A 19,533-nucleotide genomic window follows, 5' to 3' on the forward strand; every position below is an offset into this window, starting at 1 on the left:
AACAATGAAACTAGCCTTTACTTGGGAAGTGATGCAGATGAGACAAAGTATATTTTAATGAATTATCAGCCACTTCTTTTCACAGCTAATCTTCAGATATCATCGAGTTAAACATCCTTGAATTAAAAGAGACTTTGAAAGTGGTAATTTTGGAGACTACAGTGGTTCATTTGCATTCATGTGCACGAAGGTGGTAATAAATAATAATAATGTCAGAATGTCTGGTATTAATTTTTCTGTTCCACATGATATACTCCAACTGAATACTTAAAATAAAGTGAGCACAAGAGAGGAGGTACAAGGGAAAACTGAAAATAATGTTTTTATTAATATAAGTAAAAAAAATACAGTATAAATCCAATATACTTCCAAGATGCAGAGGTTGTGCATCAAGTTTTATAAGGACAGGTGCTAATGTATTTTAAAAGATGACTTTAAAAACTAACATCTGCATAAAGAAGCCAGCGAGTCTGCAATTTTAAATTGGTCTTTTTATAGGATCCCAAACTTTTTAATGACGAGATTTTGAAGATTACTAACCCAGTGTAATAATTTCAGAGATCCCGAGACAGAAAATTTTTAAAACTGCAACTGAAAAATGCGTTTTATAGCACTTTGTTTCTAAGGGGTGCCAATGATGATCTGAATGACCCTGGGTAAATCTAAGTTTACCATTTTCTTTATCGAGTTACTCCAGATTTATATTGATGTAACAGAGAGCAGGATCCAGCCCAGGGTCTCTAAACATAGCATTTTATCTGTCATGGTCTCTACAAAAAATTCTTTTGTTGCAAAAGTTGTTGCTTACTGTTAGTGCCCAACTGTGTTACTTATTTGCACTCACTGGTCCTAGTGGCAATTGCATCCTTTGGATTCCTAAATTACTTGCGTCATGCTCACTCTCTCACAGTATTTTGTTTCACCCACCATGACCTGAATAGACACCTCTCGCTCCATGCCAGGCTTGTCCCCTTCTCTAAGAGAAGGCTTCATCACAAATCCAGAACTAGCCAATCAGTTTGGGTCACACAATTTGGGAGGATTTGACAAAGACACTCTTCTGGATACATTTTGCATCTGAAGGGGGAAGTTCTTGAAACAACCTGAACTCATCAGCTGGTAAAGTAGAGAGCGGCAGACCAATTAACCCCATTAATTAATCTTCTTAAAATAATAGGTAAGAGATGGGGCAGGAAAAGAAGTTAGCTGAACTAAACCTCACTAACAGTTCACCTTCCTACTTAATAACAGGAAAACTAAGCTCCATGTGATGGCTGAATTTTATCTACTGGAAATAAAGGTTGCATCATAAACTTCTTAATTTCATTATGGCATTCTGCAAAGTGATAGCAATTTTAGAGGGCATGTGAAAATAACACACTATTCTGAACATACCATCTATGATAGACATATTCTTGGTAGGAGTAGACACAGGCTTGTAACTTCTACTGCTATTAGACTGTTCTTGGCTAGTGTTTCCTGTAAGGATAATACACAAAAACACACAAAAATTTTTTTTTAAAGAATCAATATTTAGCACTCTGTATTTTTTCTGTTAATTATGAAATTCTAAAAAACAAGCATCAAAAGATCCATAACTAAGGGTACGTCTACACTGTAGCCAGGAAAGTGCTTTCCAGATCAGATAGACAGACACTCACTAGCTCTGCATGAACTAGAGAGCAGAAAATATCAGCGTAGCTGGCGATAGCAGAGGTGGCAGCTCAGGCTAGCTACCTGAATACATACCCAGGGTGTCTGGGTGGGTTTGTACTGCGGGGATAGCATTGTTGGAGGCTTGGGCTAGCCGCCTGAGTACAACCCCCCCTCCCTCCCCCACCCCCAGAAACTCTGTGTATGTACTCGGGTGGCTACCCCCAGCTACACTGCTTTTTTCAGTGCAATACCAATTCAGTAATATTTACAGCCCATTTTCATTTCTTTAATGGTTTATAAGGAAGAGCCTACAGAACATATACAACACATTGCAGTGATTGATACCAATAATCAACAAGAATATTAGAGGGCCGAGTAAGAAATTTAATAAAAACCACTCATCTTTATCACAATTCATACTCTTCCGTCTAGAAAGTGGATAAAAATGAGAGCATGATTTAGCTTTTGACATAGTGTCTACCCCATGGCCAAAAACTTATTCCCTTTCTTGACAGTACATTGGGCATATTTTCCCATTAGTGGTTTCCATAACCAATCTATTTTTGAAGTGCCCAGTCTGAATTTGAATTCATAGGCCTTGATCTTGCTGTCAGATCTTCTAGTCCCCCCTACAAACATGCTGGGCCCACTGAAGTCAGTGGGAGTCTTGGCTAGCTGATCCATCTGCAGAATTGGATACTTTAAAAAGAAAAAAAATTTATTAAAGTTGTTAACAACAAGGAGTGTAACTCATTAAAGGGCACAATCAATTACAACCAGACCAGGAGGTGGTTTGATATTTTTGGTTTAAAAAAAAAAAAAAAAAAAAAGCCCTCCCTGTTAGGGGGCTTATTCCTTCACTCTCCCACTTCCCTGGTTCTTCTCGCATGAACAGAGAGCAACAATACCCGAAGTCCGAAGGTGCAAACAATTCGATGTTTATTGGGGTGAACTTCCAGCAAGCTAAATACAAGTTCCTTTTTCCTTATTTTCGAATCCCAACTTACTTCCTGTTTGCCCCTAATTTATATAGTAATATTCTTAGCTATACCTTAACCAATCATTCTACTAAAATTTAACTAACCAATCCTAACATGGATTAGCTAACCAATTATATCCCACCACCTTAATTAGTTTACACCCAGCAAAATTAATTATACAGCAGACAGAAGCAATCACAGAACCAGACAGAGACCATGCCAATAAACAATAGCAAAGTGGGAACTATAATGACAAAACAATACAGAAGTGAGGATTTCACAACTACATCTGTAAAGACATAAGAGTTTCCCAGCTGTGTCTATTGATAAGTGAGTTCTTACCAGACAGAAAACTATCAACCTCAATTTCCTTTTACAGCTTCTAGGCACTTCCCTTTCTCTGGAGGTGATAGGCACTATAAGGACAGGATTAAATTCCTAACAGCCCAATAGCACCTTATTTCAATGTGACTAGTTTGGAATGTGAGGATGTGACCATTCACTTCCCAGCTTATGGCTGCCTCTGTCGCTTAGCCAAAGGCCTTAGCCTAAGAACAGGGCCTCAGACTGTCACAGTAAGAGAAGGCCCTTACACTGGCAGACAGTGATTTTGATTCTTTCTTTTATACCTCTAACTAGCCAAGTGATAGGAATACACCTAAATTCTTAGAGTATAGGCCTTTACAGACAGGCCTGAATATCTATATCCTAACACTCCCACTTCCCTGATTAAGACAAGTTTTCTAAGCCTTGGGAAGGACTACTGGTTTTACAAGCCCTTGGAGGAAGAGACTACCTTCTGCACATGGTCAGCACCTAGCCCATGTTGGAAGCTATCATAATACAAACACCAGCCAGCAGAGGTATTGCCTAATTTTAATACAAAAGAATAGACATACATCTCTCTTCATGGGGCTTCCCCAAGAAACTGCGATAACTACTGCAGCATAGGAGCATGGTATTTTTTCCTCGTCAAAACCTGAATATTTCAACTTTGTAAGGTGGCAAGTTACTGCAGTAACTGGTGCCAAAAACGCTGGCAATAAAAAGATTATTACATCAGGAACCTAATTAAACAATAAGCCAATAGGGCATTTCATGGGAGCATTACAAAAAAGGCCTTTTTTTTTTTAAAACAAGGGAAAACTGCTAATAATTGCAATACAAGGAATGTAAGAAACTATGGACCTCTTCCCCTTCGAGAGGCTCCTCTTGATGTTGAGATTTGCCCTCTTCCACCTCTTGCCTGACCCCTTCCTCGACCTCTTCCTCTGCTGAATGATGCAGAGGTGCCAGCATCTGAATCATCATTGTTTTTTTGTTCTGACATTCCAATATCCATAAGATCATCATCACTAGAGCCAGAGGCAAGAGCAGCCTCATGAGATCTGTGAGCTCTAGCCCTGGTCATAGCCTGAAAGAAACGATACAGAATATTTAATATTAATAGTAAAATGCACAAGGGTTGAAATCATAGTGGTGACGTGTTTATAAGAACTCAGATTTAGGGCCAACTTCAATGGTAATGTATGTCAGTCAGAAAATAGATGTCTCTTTTCTAGTCATTTTGATGCAGTCCCAATTTGTACACTAAGTCATGATTGTTTACAGAATGCTTCACTCCCATTCAAAGAAGTCTGAAAAAACTACTGTTACAACAAATTGTGAAATGGACTAACAAGTCAGCCAACCTACAACAGAGAAAACAGCTTTCTCTAAGAGGCAATGTGCATATTCTTCCATTAACTTAGCAAAAACTGCTTATGAAAGATGGGTCATTAAGGCTTAATAAAAGAAAAGGGGAAAAAGTATTTGAACAACTGAGCAGTATCTACAACCCAAGGACTGTGATTTAAAAAACAAATGAGAGCGAAAACAGTTTGGAGGAGAAGTGAAGTAAAGATACAAAGAAAGGGAACAGCCATCTGGTATAAAGATTAATGGGGTTTATGAATGAGTGGACTGTTAACATTTATTTCTTTTTTCTTTCTTAAAAAGATTAAGGGTTCTATTCTGCTTTCACTTACACCAATGTAAATCCACTGAAGTCATTAAATGAGAAGACCCAGGCTGGAAGTGAATTTGGCATTTCTAGATTTCCACAAGCCCCTGTCTGCACAGTGATCCTCTGGTCCATATTCCCATTTGTAGTTTAGACATGAACTTAAATCATAGTTTAACCACACAGAGGACATAGGTGCTATTATTATTGTTGTTATAATTAAGTGACTTTAAGTCCCTTACTGACTTTCACTGGGACTTAGGAGCCTAAGTCATTTAGACAGTTTTGAAAATTTGATCCAGAGACAGTCCAGGGCATAAGAACATAACTAACTTCCCATCTACACTATAAATTTGAACCATATGAGGCAAAAGGGCCTCCTGACTAGGTAGTATTTGTAATTTTCACCTCACTAATCTGAAACACAGCTTTACAGCTAGAGTTCAGCACTGCTTATTGAAAGGACCTGTCTACACAAAAACTTTAGTTAAAGGCAAGCTGCGGTATAAATCTACCTCACACTAGCCTGCCACACACTAAGTATCTGTGTGGATCCTACTACCTTGCACCGGGGAACTTTTAGTGCCCTTTACTCCTGTTTCAAAGCAGGATAGATCAAAGCACAAATGAGGGAACTTTTAGCACACGACAGCCTAGTGTGGAGATTTACACCCTGGCTTGCTGAAAACTAAGTGCTTATTTTGACACACCCAGAGTTTGCCAATCACATCTAATTCTATGGTGGTGAACCCGAATATACATTGCTCAAGTAGACATTTTCCTTCTTATAGATAAATGGACATTAGATTCTGAACAGCTTTGCAGAAGGATTGAAGAAAAATTGAGGAACTCTCTCCTTCACCTCCCATACTCCAGAATGGACCACCTCAGAAAAAAACAACCCAAATCCATTACATGCTCCCACACACTGGAAGAAAGAAAAAAAAAAAAATCAGGAAAGCTACTCGTTCTTTTTTTAAATTATTCATATTCTGGGACCAACCTGACTACAAACACTATGAACATTAGACTCAGACATCTGCCTGAAATGTAGTTCATCAATAGGGACATTAATTCACTGCTTCTGGGACTGCTCAGGCACTGCTAACTTTGGGTTGAAAATTTGCAATTGCTTGTCTAAATCTTATGGATCCGAGGTTGGTTTTTTTGGCAGAGCTGTCTCCCAAATGATACCAGTCATATGGATGACTGGGCAGTGGCTCCAGTTAGGCCATTTATTTTGTGCTCTGTCTCTCATAAATATACCCTGCATAAATGGACTATTAAATACTTTACTCTGGACTTTTGAATACATTCTATGCTTCAATATGTCTCCCTAGATATACAGCACGAGGCTGCTGCCAAAAGACAGAACAGAAACCCGGTATCCTTTTGTCAAACAAAAAAATCCACAGTAATTGCAAAACCACTTACATAAAGGTCAATTTAATAGATTCTGGGACTTCACTTATTAGGAGTCTTAATATAGGTTTTATGCGTGGGATTATGTCCCACAATTATGTACCAGGAAGAGAGTCCACATAAGCAAATTATACATAGCAAAGTGGATATTTATGTTTGAATTTCTTTACGATTTGCATAATTTTTGATAGTTGCTTAGTTATTCTGCAATTTACTGACACGTTCTTGTGTCTTCTACAATGAAACTGTTTGTTTTCACCCAGATGAATAGCAATATAATCTGGGATTTTTACCTTTTAAAAATAAACTGTAGTGACTTTATAATGTAGAGAAAAACAACAAAATTTGTTATTTGCAATCTAAAGAGAACTGTAAACCGGACATCCAAATTCAGAATGTTTTTTGTTTGACTTTTAAACCAGAAGCATGCTGTGACTTTGAGGGCGTATCACACACAAGGATATTTTCAGGTGATTTGCAATTCTGCATCCCACACAAGACCTTGTGGGATCTCTCTCTTTCACAGAAATCAACAAAACTTGCCACAGAATTCTCTCATCCTTCTTGAACAATTAGGCCTAGGTGATACAGAATGTATCTATTATTTATTCTATTATACATTAATAGAAGACGACAGTGCTCCACTCATGCAACATCAATAAAGACACATTCTACATCCTACATTTCTGTTTTAGGGGAATTACCTCACGAACTTCTTCCTCTTCCTCTTCAATATTTTCTTTTCTGGTCTCCCTAAATTTTCGCACCTAGATCACAGTAATATAAAATATAAGACCAAATTAATAGTCTGGACTGTACAATACCTGAAGACACAAAAATTCCAAGAAAAGTGTTCCTGTTTTAATAGCTTAGTGGTGAACTTAGATTTTTAGAGAAATCAACTGAATGTCTGTTATTTTACTGGATTTGTTTTGAACAGAAATAGAATGGTATTATCACTATTGAACGCTTTACCAGGAAGGCTTTTCTGACTGTAAAGAGCAACAATTATATTACCAGGTACAAACAATACATTTGAGATATGTTTGTAATAGGATGAGTCTAGAATACACAAGAGATATAGAGACACCTCTTTTTGAGAAGCAAAATAAAAAATCATTAAGTAATGTAGAATAGTTTAATCTAGTCCACTCCTAGTAAAAAGAAATCACCACCAGAGATTGAAGGCTTGACGTAGGTCTGTATCCCCACTACTACTTATTGGCACCATTAGATAGTAGAGCATGCCAGCAACGGGCATCTGCAGAAAAAATCATGGGGCTGGTGCTCTTCTCACATTCGATCTAGCGTGAGAACAAAGGATGCCCAACATGTTCAAAATCCATAGGAGGCAGGGAGGCCAACGCTGCATGCAGCCCATGAATCTCACATTTCATGGGATGTGAGCCAGTGCAATACAGCTCAGCACTGGCTGAAAACATGCTTGATATGGGGTAGAAAGGAAAGGAGATACATTACTTTAGATGGAATATACAGGCAAAAGGCATTAACATAACATAGTCACTATCTAACATTAAACAATGTTAAACAAGGTCTGGGCCTTAAGATACAGAGACCTCAGCTTGTTTAGCACCATGATAAATACACTATTAAAAATCCTTTCACCTTTTTATTAAAGACACAAAAAAGAAGGGAAAACAGTTAAAGAAACTGAAATGTAAAGTATTCCATTTTAACAGCATCTCTTGTTCTATTTCCCTTTAGCTGTAAACTGTTTTTAGATGGAAAAAAGCCCCATTGTTTGACAGTCTTTTAGAATGTTAAAGATGGTAACAAATGTTATCCCACATAGTGTTTGGCTTTCAGTTGGAGCTGGTAGAGGTGATGATGTCATCTGAGTTCCTCTTTCTTTGTCCTGTTTTGGTCAGGACACCTTTCAGGACCATGATAATGAAGGCCTGGGGTCCCAGAAAACACATGGGGTAGCAGCCATGATGGTGAAACTCGGTTGCCATAGCTTCTGTTTGTTTTTCCCTCCAGTTTTTCTTTTTTCATTCCCCACAAAATCTCTTTCATTTAAGGATCCAAAAAGGGTAGAATTGCCCATCCTCTTGTTATTTTAATCTACTAATTAGGGCTAATATGTGGTATACCAGTTTTGGCTCATTAACTTCTGGCTCCACATCTCCTGTTGTTAGCAAGCATAATTTTAACACAGTCTTTAAATTATATCGACTTAGCCTTTTTGTTAAAGCTAATTCAGTTATTTGGTCTTCCTTTCCTACCTTTTCCTATCAACATTTATTATTATATGCTATTGTAACATCTTATGAACTTTTACATACTTGAATTGTGAACTCAGCTGTAAGAAGTAAGTCTGGAAGCTCAAAGGTCACAACATGTGCAAAGTGTAAAAGTAACAGAGAATGGGCAATAGAGCAACGAGAGGTAGTGGGATATGAAGAAATACAGTAGACCCCAGAGAAAACATGGGTAGAGGTCAGGAATAAAGAGGAAAAATAAAAGTGAAGGTAAGGAGGAGGTGAAAGAGAGAAAGGAAAAAATGGAAAGAGAAAACTTGCATCACAGAATATACATCTAGACCCACTGCTCTGTTTACAGTAAAAAGTTTAAATTCAAACTAGTCATCAAGCTGCTACTGTTTTAACCAATGGCCATATTCACCATTGGCATGAGCAAGTGCAATCCAAAGATGACTGATAAACATCAGTGGTCAATTTGGTCCCAAGTCTTAAAAGGCAAACTAAACATTTGTGTCTACCAATACGTGCCAGTATGTACGTTATCTCAGTCAGAGTTTGTGCAGAGCTTAACTTGTAGGCCACATATACTTAAAAACTGACAGACTGTGTACACGTAAGATCCTATTATGATCCACTAACATGAAGTAGGAAGCAACATATCAAACTAAAAGATACAATTTTAAAAACAGATTAAGCAGCTTTTAAGTAATATATTTAATTTTTGTGTGTGTTCATGAATGTGAACCACTGAGGGGACTGGCTAGAGGCAGGTGTTGTGCAAGCTTCAAAATACTTACAAAGCTGTCAACAATCTTGAGCTACAACCTAGGCTTCTCCTAACCAGAAGGACTGAGTAATTTGGTACTAACCTCCTCATCTATTTTTGCCTCCTCTGCATCGGTGTGACGTTCCTTAAGAAACCTCTGAGTTTTTTCTAACTGAAATTTCACCAACTCTTCTATAGCATCTTTCTCTTCTTTGTCAACAAATTCCTGCACTGCTTCACCCATGCCTCTTTCAGTCAAGAGTGAAAGCTGTACTTTCTGTAAGCGATAGAGAGGGAGGGGGGGAAAGGTTAAAACAAAAACCAAGACAAAAAACTTCCCTCAAACAGCAATATATATCCCAGAGTATTACAGTCATATTATTCTTCAGAAAAGAGAAATACACAAAAATATTTTAAGATGTTAGTCAAAGAATTGGATAACATCAGGAAAAGGTAACAGGAGATTCTTTCTAGTCAAGAACCTTTAGCATTAAAGGATTAATGTATTATGTAAAACAAATTAAGGATCAATTAAGCTAAAAAGCATTATGATTAGTGATGGAAGAAAAGAGTAAAATTCATCTCACAAATGAATCATTTAAATAGAAGAATTGATAATGTTATGGCTGTTCTGAACGCAAGAATCAATGGACTTTGGAGACATCAAACCTTTCAGCCACTCTTACTTGCTTAGCACAGTGCTTTTGTAGGGCCTCCAGCACACAAACTTTATTGATGAGAGTTAGGTCCATGCCTTTGGAAGCCATGGCACACAGCAGGAGCACTTAGCTGCACATGTTCAGAGCCTGAAAGTTAATTATAGGATCGACCTCTCCTCTAAAAAAGTTGCTACTAAGTGTTATACCTGTGGTTAATATCCGAATCCTATTAACATTAATATTAATGGGACAGATTGGTTCCTGGCAATATGTTTCCATTAACCGGAAGCGGTTATTCTCAGGATTTCTATAAAGCAGAATCTATTATATTTATATTAAAGTTATTTCATATCGAGAAAGCAGTAAAAATTATAGGACAGGTAATATTGTGTTCTGAATGATCAATAGCTCCTAACACTGGAAGTTTGTAATTTCTGTAACCAATAGTAATTCCTACTAGTTATATCATGCCAGAATAGTGCTACAGCTGTTGATTAAACCAAAATGTAGAAATTACTAATGTTATTTTGCAATATTCTTTTTTCAGAGTAGCCAGATCTTCAAAGCAAGGATACTGACATTTGAATAGCATGCTCTCTTTAGTCTGTGATAATGCAGCACCAACACTCTACTCGGGAACATTATATATACTTAATTTATTTTCCAATCTTCCAGCTGTCGCTTAAGGTGCTATTTTATAAAAAGAGTTATGTCAGAAGCAGTGGAGCCTTTTCTCCTGAGAAACAGTTAAATTAAATACACTTGAAAAAAAATACCTTTTTAGCTATTAAAATTAGCTGTTAGTCCCCATGAAGCAAATGCACCAGCATTACACTTAGAACTCTCTTTATTTTTTAAGGAAGTATTTTTGACAGTCAGTAAATTCGTATATAAATGTATTAACAGGAAATCTGTCACAAAATTCTGTCACAAAATGGAAAAGCTATTACTGGTTTCAGAGTAACAGCCGTGTTAGTCTGTATTCGCAAAAAGAAAAGGAGTACTTGTGGCACCTTAGAGACTAACCAATTTATTTGAGCATAAGCTTTCGTGAGCTACATCTCACTTCATTGGATGCATACTGTGGAAAGTATAGAAGATCTTTTTATACACACAAAGCATGAAAAAATGGGTGTTTACCACTACAAAAGGTTTTCTCTCCCCCCACCCCACTCTCCTGCTGGTAATAGCTTATCTAAAGTGATCACTCTCCTTACAATGTGTATCATAAGCTTTTGTGAGTATGATATATGATACACATTGTAAGGAGAGTGATCACTTTAGATAAGCTATTACCAGCAGGAGAGTGGGGTGGGGGGAGAGAAAACCTTTTGTAGTGGTAAACACCCATTTTTTCATGCTTTGTGTGTATAAAAAGATCTTCTATACTTTCCACAGTATGCATCCGATGAAGTGAGCTGTAGCTCACGAAAGCTTAAGCTATTACTGTAATTAAAGAAAACTAATGCAATAGCAAGCTGTTATAACAGGACATTAAAAACTTCCAACACTGTGATAAATACAGAATACTGAATCCTTTTTCTTTCATTTCATAACATTTTGAGAGAGTACCCTGTGCCTACTTGAATTAACACCACTGGGAGTCTCTAAAGACCCAAGTCCTGCAAACTCCTCAGCATTTCATAGAATCAGGACATATGGGCCTAATTCTGCCAACTCTTACTCATATTCACATCAGTGGAACTATTTTCCTAAGTTTTATACACACCAATGTCATCTGAAAATAGAAAGTGTAAAGCATTAGCATCTTAGCCCTGGTCTACACTAGGAGTTGAGGTCGAATTTAGCAGCGTTAAATTGATTTAACCCTGCACCCGTCCACACAACAAAGCGCTTTTTTCCCCCGACTTAAAAGGGCTCTTAAAATCGATTTCTTTACTCCACTCCCGACAAGGCGATCAGCGCTGAAATCGGCCTTGCCAGGTCGAATTTGTGGTACTGTGGATGCAATTAGATGGTATTGGCCTCTGGGAGCTATCCCAGAGTGCTCCACTGTGACCGCTCTGGACAGCACTCTCCACTCAGATGCACTGGCCAGGTAGACAGGAAAAGACCCGCAAACTTTTGAATCTCATTTCCTGCTTGGCCAGCGTGGCAAGCTGCAGGTGACCATGCAGAGCTCATCAGCAGAGGTGACCATGATGGAGTCCCAGAATTGCAAAAGAGCTCCAGCATGGACCGAATGGGAGGTACGGGATCTGATCACTGTATGGGGAGAGGAATCCGTGCTATCAGAACTCCATTCCAGTTTTCGAAATGCCAAAACATTTGTCAAAATCTCTCAGGACATGAAGGACAGAGGCCATAACAGGGACCCAAAGCAGTGCCGCGTGAAACTTAAGGAGCTGAGGCAAGCCTACCAGAAAACCAGAGAGGCGAACGGCCGCTCCGGGTCAGAGCCCCAAACATGCCACTTCTATGATGAGCTGCATGCCATTTTAGGGGGTTCAGCCATCACTACCCCAACAGTGTGCTTTGACTCCTTCAATGGAGAGGGAGACAACACGAAAGCAGGTTTGGGGAACGAGGAAGATGATGATGATGAGGTTGTAGATAGCTCACAGCAAGCAAGCGGAGAAACCAGTTTTCCCGACAGCCAGGAACTGTTTCTCATCCTGGACCTGGAGCCAGTACCCCCCGAACCCACCCAAGGCTGCCTTCCAGACCCGCCAGGCGGAGAAGGGACCTCTGGTGAGTGTACCTTTTTAAATAGTATACATGGTTTAAAAGCAAATGTGTTTAATGATTAATTTGCCCTGGCATTCACAGCCAGTACAGCTACAGAAAAAGTCTGTTAACATGTCTGGGGATGGAGCGGAAATCCTCCAGGGACATCTCCATAAAGCTCTCCTGGATGTACTCCCAAAGCCTTTGCAAAAGGGGTTTATGGGTAGGGCAGCCTTATTCCGTCCACCATGGTAGGACACTTTACCACGCCAGGCCAGTAGCACGTAGTCGGGAATCATTGCAGAACAAAGCACTACAGCGTATGTTTGCTGGCTTTCAAACAACATCCGTTCTTTATCTCTCTGTGTTATCCTCAGGAGAGTGGTATCATTCATGGTCACCTGGTTGAAATAGGGTGCTTTTCTTAAGGGGACATTCAAAGGTGCCCGTTCTGCTGGGCTGTTTGCCTGTGGCTGAACAGAAATGTTTCCCACTGTCAGCCACAGGGAGGGGTGAGCCATGCGGTGGGGGGAGGCAAAATGCGACCTTTTAACAGAAAGCACTTGCTATGTATGTAATGTTAACAGCAAGGTTTACCGTGAAAGAGCGTACCCATTGTTCTATAAAATGTGTCTTTTTAAATACCACTGTCCCTTTTTTTCTCTCCACCAGTTGCATGTGTTTCAAGGATCACAGGATCTTCTCCTTCCCAGAGGGTAGAGGAAGATTAGAAGGCGAAAAAAAAGCACTCGCGATGAAATGTTCTCTGAGCTCATGCTGTCCTCCCACACTGACAGAGCATAGACAAATGCGTGGAGGCAGACAATGTCAGAGTGCAGGAAAGCACAAAATGACCAGGAAGAGAGGTGGCGGGCTGAAGAGAGGGCTGAAGCTGCTAGGTGGCGGCAGCATGATGAGAGAAGACAGGATTCAATGCTGAGGCTGCTGGAGGATCGAACTAATATGCTCCAGAGTATAGTTGAGCTGCAGAAAAGGCAGCTGGAGCACAGACCACCGCTACAGCCCCTGTGTAACCAACTGCCCTCTTCCCCAAGTTCCGTAGCCTCCTTACCCAGACGCCCAAGAACGCGGTGGGGGGGGGGCCTCCAGCCACTCCACCCCAGAGGATTGCCCAAGCAACAGAAGGCTGGCATTCAATAAGTTTTAAACTTTTATGAAGTGCTGTGTGGCCTTGTCCTTCCCTCCTCCACCACCCCACCCAGTGCTTCCCTTCTCCACCACCCCTCCTGGGCTACCTTGGCAGTTATCCCCCTATTTGTGTGATGAATTAATAAAGAATGCATGAATGAGAAGCAACAATGACTTTAATGCCTCTGCAAGTGGTGATCGAAGTGGGGAGGGGAGGGTGGTTAGCTTACAGGGAAGTAGAGTGAACCAAGGGCAGGGGAGGGGGGTTTCCATCAAGGAGAAACAAACAGAACTTTCACACCGTAGCCTGGCCAGTCATGAAACCGGTTTTCAAAGCTTCTCTGATGTGCACCGCGCCCTCCTGTGCTCTTCTGTCTCTCCCTTACTCTCACAGATATTGTGGAGCACACAGCAAGCAGTAATAACAATGGGAATATTGGTTTCGCTGAGGTCTAAATGAGTCAGTAAACTGCGCCAGCGCGCTTTTAAACATCCAAATGCACATTCTACCACCATTCTGCACTTGCTCAGCCTGTAGTTGAACAGCTCCTGACTACTGTCCAGGCTGCCTGTATGGCTTCATGAGCCAGGGCATTAAGGGTTAGGCTGGGTCCTTAAGGATAACTATAGGCATTTCAACATTCCCAACGGTTATTTTCTGGTCTGGGAAGAAAGTCCTTTCCTGCAGCTTTTGAAACAGACCAGAGTTCCTGAAGATGCGAGCGTCATGTACCTTTCCCGGCCATCCCACGTTGATGTTGGTGAAACGTCCCTTGTGATCCATCAGTGCTTGCAGCACTATTGAAAAGTACCCTTTGAGGTTTATGTACTCGCCAGCTTGGTGCTCCGGTGCCAAGATAGGGAGATGGGTTCCATCTATGGCCCCACCACAGTTAGGAATCCCATTGCAGCAAAGCCAACCACTATGACCTGCACATTTCTCAGGGTCACTACCCTTGATATCAGCAGATCTTTGATTGCGTTGGCTACTTGCATCACAGCAACCCCCACAGTAGATCTGCCCACTCCAAACTGATTCCCGACTGACCGGTAGCTGTCTGGCATTGCAAGCTTCCACAGGGATATTGCCACTCGCTTCTCAACTGTGAGGGCTGCTCTCATCTTGGTATTCTTGCGCCTCCATGAAGTGGAAAGCAAGTCACGAAGTTCCATGAAAGTGCCCTTACGCATGTGAAAGTTTCGCAGCCACTGGGTATCGTTCCAGATCTGCAACACTATGCGGTCCCACCAGTCTGTGCTTGTTTTCCGGGCCCAGAATCGGCATTCCATGGCATGAACCTGCCCTATTAGCACCATGATTCCCACATTGCCAGGGCCCGTGCTTTGAGAGAAGTCTGTGTACATGTCCTCATCACTCTCGTCACCGCGCTGACGTCGCCTACTCGCCCGGTTTCACTTTGCCAGGTTCTGGTGCTGCATATACAGCTGGATAATGCGCATGGTGTTTAATGTGCTCCTAATTGCCAAAGTGATCTGAGCAGGCTCCATGCTTGCCGGGGTATGGCGTCTGCACAGAAAAAAGGTGCGGAACGATTGTCTGCCATTGGTCTGACGGAAGGAGGGGCGACTGACAACATGGCTTACAGGGTTGGCTTACAGGGAATTAAAATCAACAAAAGGGGGTGGCTTTACATCAAGGAGAAAAAAAAAACCTGCCACACAGAATGGCCCCCTCAAGATTGAACTCAAAACCCTGGGTTTAGCAGGCCAATGCTCAACCCAATGCTCAACCCACTGAGCTATCCCTCCTCCCGGTATTTCAGGCAGGACTGAATCTCCATTAAACTTTTCAAGGTGCCCCTGACAGACCTCACCAAAACGATTGTTGGCCGTTGATATCACAGAGGGAGGGAGGAAAGGGGGGGAGAGCACATGAATACAAAATAAATCTGGTCTATTTCTTGTTTTGATCTACTCCATCTATCTTTTACATTTTTGGCTGGCAGCAGACGGTGCAATAGGACTACTAGCCATACTCATCTCCTAGCTGCTCACCAAAAGCTGGTACAACAGGACTGCCGGAAGGACTAAAGAGAATGACCTGGTCGAGTCACTCCTATTTCAGTCCCTGCACCCATGTCTGCCCAGGCCCTCCTGACCGACCTTACCGAGGCGGCCAGGAGCACCTCGGACATGATGACGATGATGGTTATCAGGCCTACTGCACCGTCTGCTGCCACAAGGCAATGGGTTGCTGTTGCTGTGTAGCAGTGCATTACCACGTCTGCCAGCACCCAGGAGACGTACGGTGACAGTGAGCTGAGCGGGCTCCATGCTTGCTGTGGTATGGCGTCTGCACAGGTAACTCAGGAAAAAAGGCGTGAAACGATTGTCTGCCGTTGCTTTCATGGAGGGAGGGCCTGACGACATGCACCCAGAACCACCCGCGACAACGTTTTTGCCCCATCAGGCATTGGGATCTCAACCCAGAATTCCAATGGGCGGCGGAGACTGCGGGAACTGTGGGATAGCTACCCACAGTGCAACGCTCCAGAAGTCGTCACTAGCCTCGGTACTGTGGAAGCACTCCACCAAGTTACTGCACCTAATGCACTTAGAGCATTTTGTGTGGGGACATACACAATCGACTATATAAAAACGATTTCTAAAAAAACCGACTTCTATAAATTCGACCTAATTTCGTAGTGTAGACATACCCATAGTAAGAGTTTCTGACCTAATGCAACTTATAGTTTGGACATGAGCGAAGGGGAATAAAAGCGGCTTTATTAACCATGTTATTTTCCTTCAAAATCTGGTAAAGTGATTAGCTTGACTGTGCCTAATTTAGAGTACATTCTTAATATTTAATTAGTTCAAAAAATGTTGAATCCAAAGTGGATATTATTAGGGCTGTCGATTAATCACAGTTAACTCACGCGATTAACTCAAAAAAATTAATCACAATTAATCGTGGTTTTAATCACACTGTTAAACAATAGAATACCAATTGAAATTTATTAAATATTTTGCATGTTTTTCTACATTTTCATATATATTGTATTCTGTGTTGTAACTGAAATCAAAGTGTATATTATTTTTGATTACAAATATTTGCACTGTAAAAATGCTAAACAAAAGAAATAGTATTTTTCAATTCACCTCATACAAGTACGGTATTGCAATCTCTGTCATGGAAGTGCAACTTACAAATGTAGATTTTTTTTTTGTTACATAACTGCACTCAAAACCAAAACAATGTAAAACTTCAGAGCCTACAAGTCCACTCAGTCCTACTTCTTGTTCAGCCAATAGCTAAGTCAAACAAGTTTGTTTACATTTACAGGAGATAATTCTGCCCTCTTCTTATTTACAATGTCACCAGAAAGTGAGAACAGGCATTTGAATTGCACTTTTGTAAACAGCACTGCAAGGTATTTACATGCCAGATATGCTAAACAATCATATGCCCCTTCGGCCACCATTCCAGAGGACATGCTTCCATGCTGATAACTCATTATTTTTTTTAACAAGCGTAAATTAAATTTCTGACTGAACTCCTTGGGGGAGAATTGTATGTCCCCTGCTCTGTTCTACCCGCATTCTGCCATATATTTCATGTTATAGCAGTCTAGGACGATTCCCAGCACATGTTATTCATTAAGAACACTTTCACTGCAGATTTGACAAAACACAAAGAAGGTACCAATGTGAGATTTCTAAAAGATAGCTATAGCACTCACCCCAAGGTTTAAAAATCTGAAGTGCCATCCAAAATCGGAGAGGGAGGAGGTGTGAAGCATGCTTTTAGAAGTCTTAAAAGACTCTGATGCGTAAACTACAGAACCAACAAAAAAGAAAATCAACCTTCTACTTGTGGCATCTGACTCAGATAAAGAAAATGAACATGTGTTGGACTGCACTGCTTTGGATTGTTATTGAGCAGAACCAGTCATCAGCATGGACGCACGTCTCCTAGAATGGTAGTTGAAGCATGAAGGGACATATGAATCTTTAGCGCATCGAGCACATAAATATCTTGCGACGCTGGCTACAACAGTGCCATGAGAATGCCTGTTCTCACTTTCAGGTGACATTGTAAACAAGAAGTGCTTACAATGTCAAAACTTGTTTGTCCGAGTGATTGGCTGAACAAAAAGTAGGACTAAGTGGACTTGCAGAATCTAAAACTTTACATTGTTTTATTTTTGAATGCATTTTGGGGTTTTTTTGTTGTTTGTTTACACAATTCTACATTTGTAAGTTCAACTTTCATGATAAAGAGACTGCACTACAGTACTTGTATTAGGTGAATTGAAAAATATTATTTCTTTTGTTTTTTTTACAGTGCGAATATTTGTAATAAAAAATAAATAAAGTGAGCACTGTAGACCTTGTATTCTGTGTTGTAATTGAAATCAGTATATTTGAAAAGGCAGAAAACATCCAAAAATATTTAACTTTAGTGTATTCTATTATTGTTTAATCACATGATTAATTTTGTTAAACCGCACGACCACCCTACAATTTATACTCATTTCAGGTGGCTTAGATGGGGGAAGAGAGAAGAGGGAGAGAGAGAGAGAAAAGAATATGAATATATTACAGTAGCACTTAGGGACCTACAAACCAACAAACAAAAAAAGACAGTCTCTGCCCCAAAGAGCTTACAATCTAGTACAAGACAAGAGACGGATATAGATAGAATACAAGGAAACGACGAGCCAATACTGGTCAGCATGATAGGCTCAACACAGTGACTAACTGTTGTCAAGTTTTTTGTTGCCATCCTGGCAAAGGAGAATTTTGAGGAGGTTTTTGAAGGAGGATAAGTTGTTAGTTTTGTGGATGTTGACTGGGAGCTCCTCCCAAGCATGAGAGAAAACACGAAGTGGGAGATAGAGGTTGGTGCCACAGGCTGATCTGAAGCGAGAGAGAGTTAACATCTCAGTAGCCAATAAGAGATGATAGGTATGATGGGGATAGACCATGAAGGGCCTTGAAAATTAAGACAAGCAGCTTATGCTTGATGCAACAGAGAAGGGTGGGGAGCCAGTGGAGGGATGCAAACAGAGGGGCAACATGGTCAAAGCAACAGACTTGGAAAATGATCTCAGTAGCATCATTTTGACTGAGTAAGACAAGACTGCATTTGTCAAGACCAAAGAGAAAGATATTGATGATAAGAGCCTGGACAAGAATTTTAGCTGTGTGGATGGATTAGAAAGCATATATCTTAGAGATGCTAAGCCTGTACATGAGCACGTAGAGAGCGAGATCTGAGTCAAACAGGACCCAGGTTATAGGCCTGAGTGACATGCAGGATGCTGGCACTGTCCACAGTGATCAAGAAAGGAAGTTGAGGGGCGGGAGGGAGAGTTTAGGAGCTCAGCTTAAGCCATGTGGAGCTTGAGCTGATAGCCAGACATCCATGAGGAGGAGATGTCAGAGAGAGAGAGCAGATATTTCAGTTTGGATAGAAAGAGACAAGTGAGTTTTCAGTACAGAGAGGGTAACTGAATTTGTGTTTGCAGACGAGATTACCCAAAGATAAGATATAGAGCGAGACAAGAAGGGGCACAAAGGACAGAGCCCTGTCAAATCTCCACAGGGAAAAAACCCTATCACCATAGCAATCAAATGTGTGATTTCATAAATGCACCCAGGACTTAAAAACACAACAATGAAGTTACCTGCTCTGCTGTCTGGAAATATTGCTTCACAAGGTCTTCCACTCTCAGGGTTGTTCCCTCCGAAGCAGGTCTTCGAGTGAGCTTTTCAAAATTAATCTCATCTTCTAGAAAAGATATATTAAAATAAGAACCTATTTTTATCTTCATACATCAATTTAGGTGTTAAAAGCTACTAACATCACCCTGATTCATTATAATACAAAAGGTAATAAAAATTGAAACTTTGAAAATAGAAAAAAAGAGTACTTGTGGCACCTTAGAGACTAATCAATTTATTTGAGCACAAGCTTTCGTGAGCTACAGCTCACTTCATCAGATGCATTCAGTGGAAA

At 40.6% G+C, this 19,533-nt stretch overlaps 1 protein-coding gene across 5 annotated transcripts in view; it reads right to left on the reverse strand.

Moving 5' to 3' along the window:
* The window catches only part of MRE11 (MRE11 double strand break repair nuclease), a 58,465-nt gene that overhangs the window by 17,489 nt on the left and 21,443 nt on the right, over positions 1–19,533 (reverse strand). For 4 of the 5 annotated variants that reach the window (XM_075126779.1, XM_048843208.2, XM_075126776.1 and 1 more), the window contains exons 12-16: positions 19,202–19,305; positions 9,155–9,328; positions 6,765–6,827; positions 3,825–4,050; positions 1,396–1,479 (exon numbers count right to left, since the gene is read on the reverse strand). In XM_075126779.1, coding sequence (XP_074982880.1) covers positions 1,396–1,479; positions 3,825–4,050; positions 6,765–6,827; positions 9,155–9,328; positions 19,202–19,305 — 651 coding nt within the window. The remainder of the gene's footprint in view (positions 1–1,395; positions 1,480–3,824; positions 4,051–6,764; positions 6,828–9,154; positions 9,329–19,201; positions 19,306–19,533) is intronic. The other variant, XM_075126781.1, reaches the window with a different exon arrangement.

This window comes from Caretta caretta, chromosome 1 (assembly GCF_965140235.1).
Source record: "Caretta caretta isolate rCarCar2 chromosome 1, rCarCar1.hap1, whole genome shotgun sequence".
Lineage (NCBI taxonomy): Eukaryota > Metazoa > Chordata > Testudines > Cheloniidae > Caretta > Caretta caretta.